The 12,570-nt window shown below is 47.5% G+C and overlaps 1 protein-coding gene across 1 annotated transcript in view; it reads right to left on the reverse strand.

The window, feature by feature from the left end:
- The window catches only part of LOC145344387 (uncharacterized), a 126,768-nt gene that overhangs the window by 72,330 nt on the left and 41,868 nt on the right, over window positions 1–12,570 (reverse strand). The window contains exons 7-9 of the mRNA XM_080191515.1: window positions 9,677–9,835; window positions 2,246–2,449; window positions 1,096–1,184 (exon numbers count right to left, since the gene is read on the reverse strand). Coding sequence (XP_080047641.1) covers window positions 1,096–1,184; window positions 2,246–2,449; window positions 9,677–9,835 — 452 coding nt within the window. The remainder of the gene's footprint in view (window positions 1–1,095; window positions 1,185–2,245; window positions 2,450–9,676; window positions 9,836–12,570) is intronic.

The following is a 12,570-nucleotide window of genomic DNA, read 5'->3' on the forward strand; positions in this document are numbered from 1 at the left end:
ATTGCCGTCATGCCCGTTTTGGGTGCAGTCTCGATAGCAACCATTTTAGGCACTCGGTAAAGGGGGAACGGGCACGGAGGGGGTCGCAGATCGCACTACTCGCCTCATACCCGACTTTACCAGGTTTTTGCACCCGAAAACGGGTGCAACTTGATGGTAAAATCGGGCCCATGAGTCCTTTCATAACTCAAATGGAACAGCTAGCTGATTCCGGAAAGCTAGGTGAATAGAGGTTGCTGGAACCATGCTAAGAACAAATTAATTTTAAAAATGGGCTTCGCTCCTAATGCAGCACATCGATAATTGGTACAGGGAGATGGAAGTTTTCCCAAGTCAGTCAATGCTCTCGCTGCCATCTAGAGAAGAAAGTGCAGGAAGGCTTGGATTTAGATGGCACCTTTCAAAACCTCAAGACATCCCACAGCAACTAACAAGCAGTGAAGTCCTCCTGAAGCTGTAATGCAGATGTGTGGCAGGCTATTTGTGCACAGCAAGATCCCACCAACAGCAATGAAGTAACAAGCAGCCGATCCGTTTCAGTCACGTTGCTTGAAGGAGAAATATTGGCCCGGGACGCATGGGGAAGTTCTCCTGTTCATCTTCAAAGGAATGGCCATGGGATCGTTTACTGTCAGTGCTGCATCCAGAGTGGGGCTTGACGCAAAACCTTGTGAATCGGAGACAATGCTGAGGCAGGATCGCCAGCTACTTACCCATAAAATCAGAGGTGGGAGAGAAACAGTCAAACACACAGCAACCATTCCAACAGATTTTTGCTTTTAGAATTCAGGAAGGCAGCTCACCCCCCACCCCCCCTCCTCAGGGGCAATTAGGACTGAGCAGTAAATGCTGATCTAGCCAAAAATGCCCACATCCCATGAACACATTTTTAAGAAGTTAAAAACATTTATTAAAAGAGAAACTAATCAGTCAAAGTAACAATCAAAATTTGTAAGTGCAAATATTCAAGTTCAATTTACCAATGAGAATCTTGCTGAGAAACAGCCTGAAATGCCCATAAAACGCAGCTTTCATTAAATGGATTACACTGATTGCTGATCTTTGTATCAGGAGAAAATGTTACTTGTGTCTTACCTTGTTCTTTAACGTGTCTCTCATCATTGTCTGACCATTTTGATGCTTGTCTTCCTCATTATAGCTCCAGGCAGACACTAGCTTACATTCTGAGGAATTACCAGATGGAGAGTGAGTAGGGAAGCCTGCCAGGAAAGGGTGATGAATTGCTCACAGTGCCAAGCTTTTCTGACATGACTGCAAACTAATCTGGCATCTGACAACAGCTTTGTGAATTAGTGAGACAATGAGCGATGGTAAAAGAACATTGATCCACATCATCTCCTGTGAGAAATTCTAATCACTCTGTTACCACCATTTACATTTCCTTTTTTTTTTAATAACCTGTTAGGAGTGTGACGTCAGGGAAATGTTACACATGGTGGACTATTAGCCGTGACTCAGTAGGTAGCGCTCTCATTGCTGGGTCAATAGGTTGTGGGTGTTTCAGTGCAGTGTTGGGGAAGTGCAGTGCTGTTGGAAATGCAGTCTTTTCGATGAGGTGTTAAACCAAGACCACAGCCACTCTCGGATGGAAAAATCCCAGCACACTGCTTCTAACAAAGATCTATCCCTCAAACAATTTTTGATTGATTCCTGAAATGTGGGTGTTACTGGCTGGGTCAGCATAAATTGTCCATTCCTAATTGCCCCTTGATAGGTGGAGGTGAGCTGGCTTCTTGAGCTGCTTCAAGCCCACGTGGTGTAGGTACACCAACAGTGCTGTTAGGGTTTTGATCCAGTGATAGTGAATGGACGGTGATATATTTCCAAGCTGCCCTCCCAAACTACGCTGCCTGACTGACTGAGTATTTCCAGCATTTTTTGCAGTTTTTGTAATCTTGTCAGCCAAGGAGATCGGGATTTTAGCACCTCAAATATTCTCATCCAATGAAACTGTGGAGAATGTTATAAAGCACTTTTCACAGTGTCTTTGGAATGCGCAGGTCCCCTAATTTTTATGTTTTAATGGAATGGCCACATTAATTATTGAGGAGGCATCTCACTCTTCCTGTGACTATTTTCCTAACAAACATCAGTCAAGTTTTTAATCTGACAGATTCATGGACCATTAAGTTTAATACCAGCTTTTTAATTACAGGTTATGGGATTTGAACTGTTCTTCTCTGGATTAATTAGATACTGGGCCCCACATTCTTCTTCAGCTTACCACTTGTGTCCATTGCTCCTGCCTCTCTCACAGCAACCCTCGCCGTGTTCTCTGCTATTGTGGTTTGATCCAAAGACCTCTCGAGTTGATCACGTTGATGATCCCAGCCCTGATGGTCCATTAACGACAGCCTCATTTCAGCCAATGATTTATGAGCAGTCAAAGCCCAGGGGCTCTGAGAAGGGGTTGGACTCTCAGTCAGGTCTGCAAAGTGAAAATGCAGCTTTCTATCAACAAGATTCCATGTTACCCCATCAAAAGGTCCCCGTGAAATGCATAACATTGGAAACTACCCCAGCAAGAGCACAAAGCTCTTTATACTTGGCCTTCAGTTTCTGTAATAATGTAAAATGGGTGATAGTGTCTGGACAGCCAGATACACAACTTCTCACTTTCACTTGTATTGAAGTCATTGAGTTATAAGATGGGCTGCCAAAGCTGTGTAAAATTGTGTCCACAATTAATTGAATAAATTGAACCGTAATCACCCCTGGTGCACAGGACACAGAGGGGATCAGGGTTTGGTGATTCAGCAGATGGATACATTAATGGGTGATGGGTTTTTTTTTTACATGTGGGGGGATCAATTACTTACCGTCAGTGGGTCAGCAACAACCTCAAAATGAGATCACCCGTCTCACCGCACCATTGAGAGCACTGAGCAGGGGCTGACGTTGTGAAAGGGGTTTCCTGTTGGGTGCCTGATTGCAGTGGGAGAGGGAGCTGGGGTCTCACTGGAGTCCTCAACTGGTGGCAACAAAGGACTAAATGAGTAAGAACGTAGTAATAATGTTGGAGCAAGGAACAACAATGGAGAGAGGATCTTTGCCAACATCATTGAGATAGGTTAGGAATCACAATCATTTAAGAATAGAACAAGAATAAAATACTTAATTGCAAACATCACACTGCTCTCCCAGTTTGTAACCAAAGGCTGGTTAAGAATTGGTGAAAGGATGGTTGTTTCTGTGTGATCTGGTGAGTTAGCATCTCAGCGCTGCCAGAGGGGCACTGAGGTGGGTTCCTGTCCCCTATCCAGGCCACGTCTCTACAATCTGCCAAGGGAGGGCAAGTGGATGGAGAGTTACCCCAGGCCATGCTGAAACAAAGGAGCAGAAGGAGACCATTCAGCCACTCAAACCTGTTAGACCACTCCATTTACTCACAAAGGATTCGAAGATCAATTCCATTTCCAAGCCTTGGTTTTAGATCTATTTAATCCCCCTATCAAACAAAAATAAATCCATCTTGTTTTCGAAATTTGCAGTTGACTTGCTGTGTCTGGGACGGAGTGTTCCGGATTGTGTGAGGAAGTGCTTCCTGACATCCCCCAGGAATGATCCGTCTCCAGTTTTAAGGTTCTGCCTCCTAGCTCTGGTCTCTCCCTTCCCCAGAGCAAACAGATTCTCTCTATCGACCTCACCAAATCCTTCAATCACCTAAAACACCTCAACTAAACCAACCCTTAACCTTCAAAATTCTAATCCGTGTAACGTGTCCTCATAATTTACCATCCCAGTGAATTAATACCGTAAACACTTTCCAGTGGTCTGACATGGAGCCCTAGTGTCTCAGCCCCATCTTACATTAATTCCATTGGCCATAAATTTACCACCCTGTCCGCCACGGGAATTGGAACGGACGAGGGGGCGAACCATGGGAAGGTCTGTTGACCTCAGTCAAGATTTTGCGGTTTCGGGACAAGTGAGGTGGCACGGTGCCACAGTGGTTAGCACTGCTGCCTCTCAGAGCCAGGGACCCGGGTTCAATTTCCGGCTTGGGTCACTGTCTGTGCAGAGTTTGCACATTCTCCCCGTGTCTGCGTGGGTTTCCTCCAGGTGCTCCCGGTTTCTTCCCACAATCCAAAGATATGCAGAGTAGGTAGAGTGGCCATGTTAAACTGCCCCTTAGAATCAGGGGAACCAGCAGGGTAAATGTGTGGGATTACGGGAATATGGCCTGGGTGGGATTGTGGTCAGTGTAGACTCGATGGGCCAAATGGCCTCCTTCTGCACTGTAGGGATTCTATGATTTGATGAAGCCAGAAATTCCCATCATGCACAAGGCAATACTAAGGGCACCTCTCCTGGACCAAGTTAAGTCATTCAACAACAACTTGCATTTATATAGCACCCTCAAAGCAATAAAATCTCCAAAACTGCTTCAGCAGCATTTATTTGAAAAATAGATTTGAAACCAAGCTGCATAAGGAAATATTAGAACGGGTAGTCTAAAGCTTGGTTGAAGAAGTAGGTTTTAGGAGCACCTAAGCAGAGGAGAGAGAGAGAGAGACGGAAAGGTTAAGGGGCAGAGCTCCAGGGTTTAAGACTAAGCAATTGAAGAGTGGAGTGGTTAAAATTGGGGATGTGCATGAGGCCAGACAGGCAGCAGAGAAGGATCCCATTCAGCAAAACGTGTCTCAGCAACTCTGAAAGATCTGTCCAATTTGTCCCACTCCCCTGTTATTCCCTCTCCCCTGTTATTCCCACTCCCCTGTTAGTCCCACTCCCTGTTAGTCTCACTCCCCTGTTAGTCTCTCTCCCCTGTTAGTCCCTCTCCCCTGTTAGTCCCTCTCCCCTGTTAGTCCCTCTCCCCTGTTAGTCCCTCTCCCCTGTTAGTCCCTCTCCCCTGTTAGACTCTCTCCCCTGTTAGTCTCTCTCCCCTGTTAGTCTCTCTCCCCTGTTAGTCTCTCTCCCCTGTTAGTCCCTCTCCCCTGTTAGTCTCTCTCCCCTGTTAGTCCCACTCCCCTGTTAGTCCCTCTCCCCTGTTAGACTCTCTCCCCTGTTAGTCCCTCTCCCCTGTTAGTCCCTCTCCCCTGTTAGACTCTCTCCCCTGTTAGCCCCTCTCCCCTGTTAGTCTCACTCCCCTGTTAGTCCCTCTCCCCTGTTAGTCTCTCTCCCCTGTTAGTCTCTCTCCCCTGTTAGTCCCACTCCCCTGTTAGTCCCTCTCCCCTGTTAGTCTCTCTCCCCTGTTAGACTCTCTCCCCTGTTAGTCTCACTCCCCTGTTAGTCCCTCTCCCCTGTTAGTCCCTCTCCCCTGTTAGTCTCTCTCCCCTGTTAGACTCTCTCCCCTGTTAGTCTCTCTCCCCTGTTAGTCTCTCTCCCCTGTTAGTCCCTCTCCCCTGTTAGTCTCTCTCCCCTGTTAGACTAGTCTCTCTCCCCTGTTAGTCTCTCTCCCCTGTTAGTCTCTCTCCCCTGTTAGTCCCTCTCCCCTGTTAGTCTCTCTCCCCTGTTAGTCCCTCTCCCTGTTAGTCCCCCTCCCCTGTTAGTCTCACTCCCCTGTTAGTCTCTCTCCCCTGTTAGTCTCTCTCCCCTGTTAGTCCCTCTCCCCTGTTAGTCCCACTCCCCTGTTAGTCTCTCTCCCCTGTTAGTCCCACTCCCTGTTAGTCCCACTCCCCTGTTAGTCCCTGTCCCCTGTTAGTCCCACTCCCTGTTAGTCTCTCTCCCCTGTTAGTCCCTCTCCCCTGTTAGCCCCTCTCCCCTGTTAGTCTCTCTCCCCTGTTAGTCTCTCTCCCCTGTTAGTCTCTCTCCCCTGTTAGTCTCTCTCCCCTGTTAGTCTCTCTCCCCTGTTAGTCTCTCTCCCCTGTTAGTCTCTCTCCCCTGTTAGTCTCTCTCCCCTGTTAGTCTCTCTCCCCTGTTAGTCTCTCTCCCCTGTTAGTCTCTCTCCCCTGTTAGTCTCTCTCCCCTGTTAGTCTCTCTCCCCTGTTAGTCTCTCTCCCCTGTTAGTCTCTCTCCCCTGTTAGTCTCTCTCCCCTGTTAGTCCCCCTCCCCTGTTAGTCTCACTCCCCTGTTAGTCTCTCTCCCCTGTTAGTCTCTCTCCCCTGTTAGTCTCTCTCCCCTGTTAGACCCACTCCCCTGTTAGTCTCACTCCCCTGTTAGTCTCTCTCCCCTGTTAGTCCCACTCCCCTGTTAGTCTCTCTCCCCTGTTAGACCCACTCCCCTGTTAGTCCCACTCCCTGTTAGTCCCACTCCCCTGTTAGTCTCACTCCCCTGTTAGTCTCTCTCCCCTGTTAGTCTCTCTCCCCTGTTAGTCTCTCTCCCCTGTTAGTCTCTCTCCCCTGTTAGTCTCTCTCCCCTGTTAGTCTCTCTCCCCTGTTAGTCTCTCTCCCCTGTTAGTCTCTCTCCCCTGTTAGTCTCTCTCCCCTGTTAGTCTCTCTCCCCTGTTAGTCTCTCTCCCCCGTTAGTCTCTCTCCCCTGTTAGTCCCTCTCCCCTGTTAGTCTCTCTCCCCTGTTAGTCCCACTCCCCTGTTAGTCCCTCTCCCCTGTTAGTCCCTCTCCCCTGTTAGTCTCTCTCCCCTGTTAGTCTCTCTCCCCTGTTAGTCCCTCTCCCCTGTTAGTCCCTCTCCCCTGTTAGTCTCTCTCCCCTGTTAGTCCCTCTCCCCTGTTAGTCCCTCTCCCCTGTTAGTCCCTCTCCCCTGTTAGTCTCTCTCCCCTGTTAGACTCTCTCCCCTGTTAGTCTCTCTCCCCTGTTAGACTCTCTCCCCTGTTAGTCTCACTCCCCTCCTCTTTACGCCACGTTTTCTATTCAATACTCTTCAATTTCAGTTTCACTGAGGTTGCTGTGTTGTGCTGGAGCAAAATGATCCTTGAGGAAAGAACAAAAAGAGAATTTGTTTCTACAAATACGATTATAAAACCCATTGTTGGCGAGAGAACAGCAGCTTTTCTTGGCTGGGCTGTTGTTGATTCTATTTTATGGATTAAGATCCTTGTATAATTTGAAAAATGATGTGAGATTATAAACTGAGATGGGGAGCAGTGTGAGGACAGAAAGGGTTTGTGAATAACAGTTTCAGCAATAAATACAGCGCAAAGTAAAAATAATCTGGTGACTTTGATCAAGTTTGTTGTGCTAAACTCAAAGGTTCTGTCTCCAGTGTTGATAGGCAGGCTCACTGAGGTACAATTATAGCAAGGTGGAGGAATGAACATCACATTGACTGCTCTGATTTAGATACTTGGTAGAATTTAGTCTGCACTGCTCCTGCCTTTCCCAGGTGAAAGTGGAAGTGGAGTTATCAATTTCTCAATGAGATTCTGTAAAGGTCTTGGTCCCTTTGGTTAAGTATGTGAAGCCCACCTTTATTAAGGTGTCCAAACAGGCGTCAGGCCCCTTACATATCTTAATAAGGTTCCATAAAGGCTTGTTGAAATTAGTCAGTGATGGATGGGGGAGGTATTGGGTCTACACACTCAAAATAGTCAGTATTGCTGAAAACAGACATTTTACTGAAACTCACTAGGACATTCTGAGAATACTAATGTTTCCTCTGATACTCCTTTTATTCATTCATGGGACATGGGTGTCGCTGGCTGGCCAGCATTTCTTGCCCATATCTAGCTGTCCTCAAAGATCAGTTGAGAGTCAACCACATTGCTGTGGCTCTAGAGTCACATGTGGGCCAGACCAAGTAAAGACAGCAGATTTCTTCCCTAAAGAACATTGGTGAACCAGATGGGTTTTTCCAACAATCGACAATGGTCATCAGTAGATTCTTAGTTCCAGATTTTTTTAAATTCAAATTCCACCATCTGCTATGGCGGGATTTGAACCTGGGTCCCCAGAGCATCAGCTGAGTTTCTGGATTAATAGTCCAGCAATAATACCACTAGGCCATCACCTAAGTATTCTTACAATTGTCTTGATGAGTGCCAGATGAAAAGCTTCAACAAAATGAGCAGAATTCTCCAATGTTGTACACCCCATCCCTGCTGCCAGCAAGAAGGGAGAATTTGGCAACTAGCCAAATCTCCAAACACTGCAGCGGGACTGGAGAATCCTAGCCATGGGCAAGGTCAGAGAATCCAGCCCAAAGTCTCTTTTCAGCAATACACTCAGGGTTCTTTAGTGGCCAGCAATGAATAGAAAGTTCCAGAATGTTTTTAAACCCTTCTTGTGAAGCTGACAGCATTGAAAGGTTCCCTCCCCTCCTTAAGCATGTTCCTCTATTCAATTAGAGTCTGCCTTGTCTGTGTCTCAGCTTTACCTATCTACCTTACCCAAACCAAATCTACCAACCTCACTCTTGAAATTTTAAATCCAACCCCCAGCCTGAAGGTCCAGATTTCCATTCCCCTGGGTGAGAGCAAACGCTTCCTGACATTGCCCCTGAATGGTCTGCCTCTAATATGAAGCTTCTGTCCCTTGTCCTAGGTGCCCTCCACCAGAGGGGATAGTTTCTCTTTAGGGTATTGTTGGGTTTGGGGGTGATTTTTTGGGTTGGATCCCCCAGGCAGCCGTGGTGACTGTGAAGCAGAAACTTTAGGGACAGTCCTGAGACTGACTCTGAGGTCCCATCAGGTGATTGAGGACAAAACCATTAAGCCGCACTGAGCCACTCTGCCCCCTCCTGCTCAACAACCAGTGCCCCCCAAACTCAGTCATCATTTCCCACCCGCTATTCAGTCTGGGGTCATACTGATTTTCAAGCATAAAATGGGATCTTTCCTGCACACCACCTCCCCCCACCCTCCCCGCCCCCCCCCCAACACACACACATCTGCTCCTTCCCCAAGACTTTTTTCTCTTTGTTTGCAGACTGTGGACATTGCTGGCCTAGCCCAGACCCCTGGTCACCCCTTGAGAAGGTGATGGTCGTTCTCAGCAGCCTTTCAGAATCGCTGCAATCAATGAGATTCTGGATGATCACAGAGAGCTGTGATTATATTGTAATGCCTCATCTCCAGAACCAATCTGCTCTGAACTCTCTCCAAAGCCTTCACATCCTCCCTCTAAAACACTACCCAGTCTTGGACATAACTCCAGATGTCATTGTATCTTCGTTCTGTAAAGATTCAGAATAACTTTCTGTCTTTTTGCAATCTATGCTTTTATTCATAAACATCAGGATTGCTGGGTGATTGTCCAAGAGATAAGGTCCACCTTTTAGAATGGAAATATAAACTACATATAAAATTCTAACAGGGTTAGACTGAGTAGATTCAGAAAGAATGTTCTGATGGTGGAGGTGTCTAGGATTAGGAATTTTACTGGCACGCTCGCCCCCGAGGCTCGGAGAACGGCATTCTCCATTGGCCACGGGCAGGGTCGTACGAACTTCAGGCAGACGCACCATAGTCCACAGTTTGAGGATAAGAGGTGAATCTTTTAGGACTGAGGTGAGGAGAAATTTCTTCACCCAGGGGATGATGAATATGTGGAGATCACTCCCACAGAATGTAGAAAAACGTCTGATTTCAAGAAGAAATTAGATATAGCTCTTGGGGATAAAGGGATGAAGGGATATGGGGGGAAGAGGGGGTCAGGATATTGAATTCAATGATCAGCTATGATCAAAATGAATGGCGGAGCAGGCTCGAAGGGCCAAATGGCCTCCTCCTACTCCTATTTTCTACACGTATTTCTATGTATGTATGACATATGAGGACAGGAAAGACAATGGGAGACATTGGAATGCAAAGGAGCTATAACCTGAATCAGAAACTTCTTGTGCCAGGCCATCCGGACCGCGATGGGATAAGGAAGAGCCAGTGCATGGGATGATCTCATCCAGTTCCTCATATGCACTGAAGCCACTGTAGCTCTCCACAGTTTGTCCAGGGCTCCCTGATGACCGAGTTTCCAAGATTTCTGTAAAAATGGTACCAAAGAGAGAGAGGGAGCTGTGTTAGTATCTGAGAAATGATTATTCAAAGAAATGGATCAAATCAAGAGACGTTCAGCTGGCAGGCTCTCCGCCAGTCAGGAATGTGATGGAATACTCTGCACCTCCCTGGATGAGTGCTCCAGACCCACAACCTCTACCAGCTAGAAGGGCAACAGATGCTTGGGAACACCACCACCTGCAAATTCCCATCCTAGTCTATCACTTTCCTGACTTGGAAATACATCATCACCATTCCTTCAGTGTTCCTGCATCAAAATCCTGGAATTCCCTCCCTGAAAGAACAGTGTGCCTGGTCTACCTAAACTGCACGGGTGCTGTGCAAATAGGGTCCAGATGAAGGCTGGGATGAAAGCGCTTTATCTGAATGCACGAAGCATTCGGAATAAAGTGGATGAGCTGGTGGCGCAGATCGACACAAATGGATACGATCTGGTGGCCATTACAGAGACGTGGCTGCAAGGTGACAGGGACTGGGAGATGAATGTACAGGGCTATCAAGTGTTTAGGAAGGATAGGCAGGAGGAAAGAGGGGGTGGCGTAGCTCTGCTGATTAAGGATAGTATCAAGGTGGTAGCAAGGGATGATATCGGAGCCAAAGAGCAGAAAGTGGAATCGTTGTGGGTGGAGATTAGGAACAGCAAAGGGAGGAAGACGCTGGTGGGTGTCGTCTATAGGCCCCCGAATAATGATCTGGAGGTGGGGCGGGCTGTTAACGCGCAAATAAGTGCGGCGTGCAGGAATGGGACGGCAGTAGTTATGGGGGATTTCAATCTGCATATTGATTGGTCGACCCATGTTGGACGAGGTGGGCTTGAGGAGGAGTTCTTGGAATGCTGCCGGGATAATTTCCTTGAACAGTGTGTGTTGGAGCCGACGAGGGAGCGAGCTATCTTGGATCTGGTGCTATGTAATGAGGCAGGTAGAATTAGGGACCTTGCGGTGAAGGATCCTCTTGGAGAGAGTGATCATTGTATGGTGGAGTTTCTGTTGCAGATGGAGGAGGAGAAAGTGGGTTCCCGGACACGCGTCCTTTGTTTGAATAGAGGGGAGTATGGTAGGATGAGAGAAGAATTGGCGAATGTGGACTGGGGGAGCGCGTTGGAAGGTAGGTCTGCTGAGGAGCAGTGGAGGATCTTTAAAGAGATCTTTCTTGGTGCTCAGCAGAAATTTATTCCGATGGTCAAAAAGGACCGTAGGAGGAGAAGTAATAAGCCGTGGATAACGAAGGAGGTGAAGGAAAGTGTTAAATTAAAAGCGGAGGAATTTAGAGTAGCTAAGAGCAGTGGGCGAGAAGAGGATTGGGAAAGGTTTAAATGTCAACAAAGATTGACAAAAAAGTTGATAAAGGAGGGTAGGAGAAGCTATGAAGCTGGGCTAGCACTTAATATAAAAAAGGATAGCAAGGGTTTTTATAAATATATAAAAAGGAAGAGGCTGGCTAGGGTGAACGTTGGTCCTTTAGAGGATGAGAAAGGGGACCTAGTGGTAGGGGATGGGGATATGGCTAAGGTCTTGAATAACTTTTTTGTTTCTGTCTTCACGGAGGAGGACGTGAATAATTTGCCGGGTGTTAGCGATGGAAAGGTGGTAGGACTGGAGGGTCTTAATGACATTACTGTTACTAGAGAGGCGGTGCTCGACAGACTGGAGGGGCTGATTGTGGACAAGTCCCCAGGACTGGATGGAATGCATCCGAGGGTTCTGAAAGAAATGGCGGAGGTTATAGTGGATGCCTTGATGGTTATTTTCCAGACGTCGCTGGATTCCGGGTAAGTGCTGGAAGATTGGAAAACGGCTAATGTTACGCCGTTGTTTAAGAAGGGTGCCAGGCAAAAGGCGGGGAATTATAGGCCGGTTAGTTTAACGTCTGTGGTAGGTAAAATGTTAGAATCCGTCATTAAGGAGGAAATTGCGAGGCATCTTGAAGGGAATTGCTTGATAGGGCAGACGCAACATGGTTTCATTAAAGGGAAGTCGTGTCTGACAAATTTACTGGAGTTCTATGAGGATGTGTCTAGGGCAGTGGATAGAGGAGAGCCGGTGGATGTGGTCTTTCTGGATTTTCAGAAGGCGTTTGACAAGGTACCTCACAAGAGGTTATTGCAGAAGGTCAGGGGACATGGAGTTGGGGGTAGGGTGTTAGCGTGGATAGAGGACTGGTTGTCAAATAGGAGGCAGAGAGTGGGGGTCAACAGGTGCTATTCGGATTGGCGGATGGTGACTAGTGGGGTGCCCCAGGGGTCGGTGCTGGGGCCTCAGCTATTTACCATTTATATAGATGATCTGGAGGAGGGAACCGAGTGTAGAGTGTCGAAATTTGCTGATGACACCAAGATTGGGGGAACGGCAAATTGTGCGGAGGGTGTGGAGAGTCTGCAGAAGGATCTAGATAGGCTGGGCGAATAGGCCAGGAAATGGCAAATGGAATTTAATGTTGGCAAGTGTGAGGTGGTCCACTTTGGTAGGAATAATGGTAGGAAGGACTATTACTTACGGGGTGAAAAACTGCAGCAGGCGACGGTGCAGAGGGACCTCGGGGTCCTTTGAGTCGCAAAAACCCAGCTTGCAGGTGCAGCAGGTGGTCAGGAAGGCGAATGGGATGCTGGCCTTCATAGCGAGGGGGATTGAATATAAAAGTAGGGAGGTCTTGCTGCAGCTGTATAGGGCATTGGTGAGGCCGCAGCTGGAGTACTGTGTG

Source organism: Carcharhinus amblyrhynchos, chromosome 6 (assembly GCF_965287045.1).
Source record: "Carcharhinus amblyrhynchos chromosome 6, sCarAmb.v2.hapA, whole genome shotgun sequence".
NCBI classification, from domain to species: domain Eukaryota; kingdom Metazoa; phylum Chordata; class Chondrichthyes; order Carcharhiniformes; family Carcharhinidae; genus Carcharhinus; species Carcharhinus amblyrhynchos.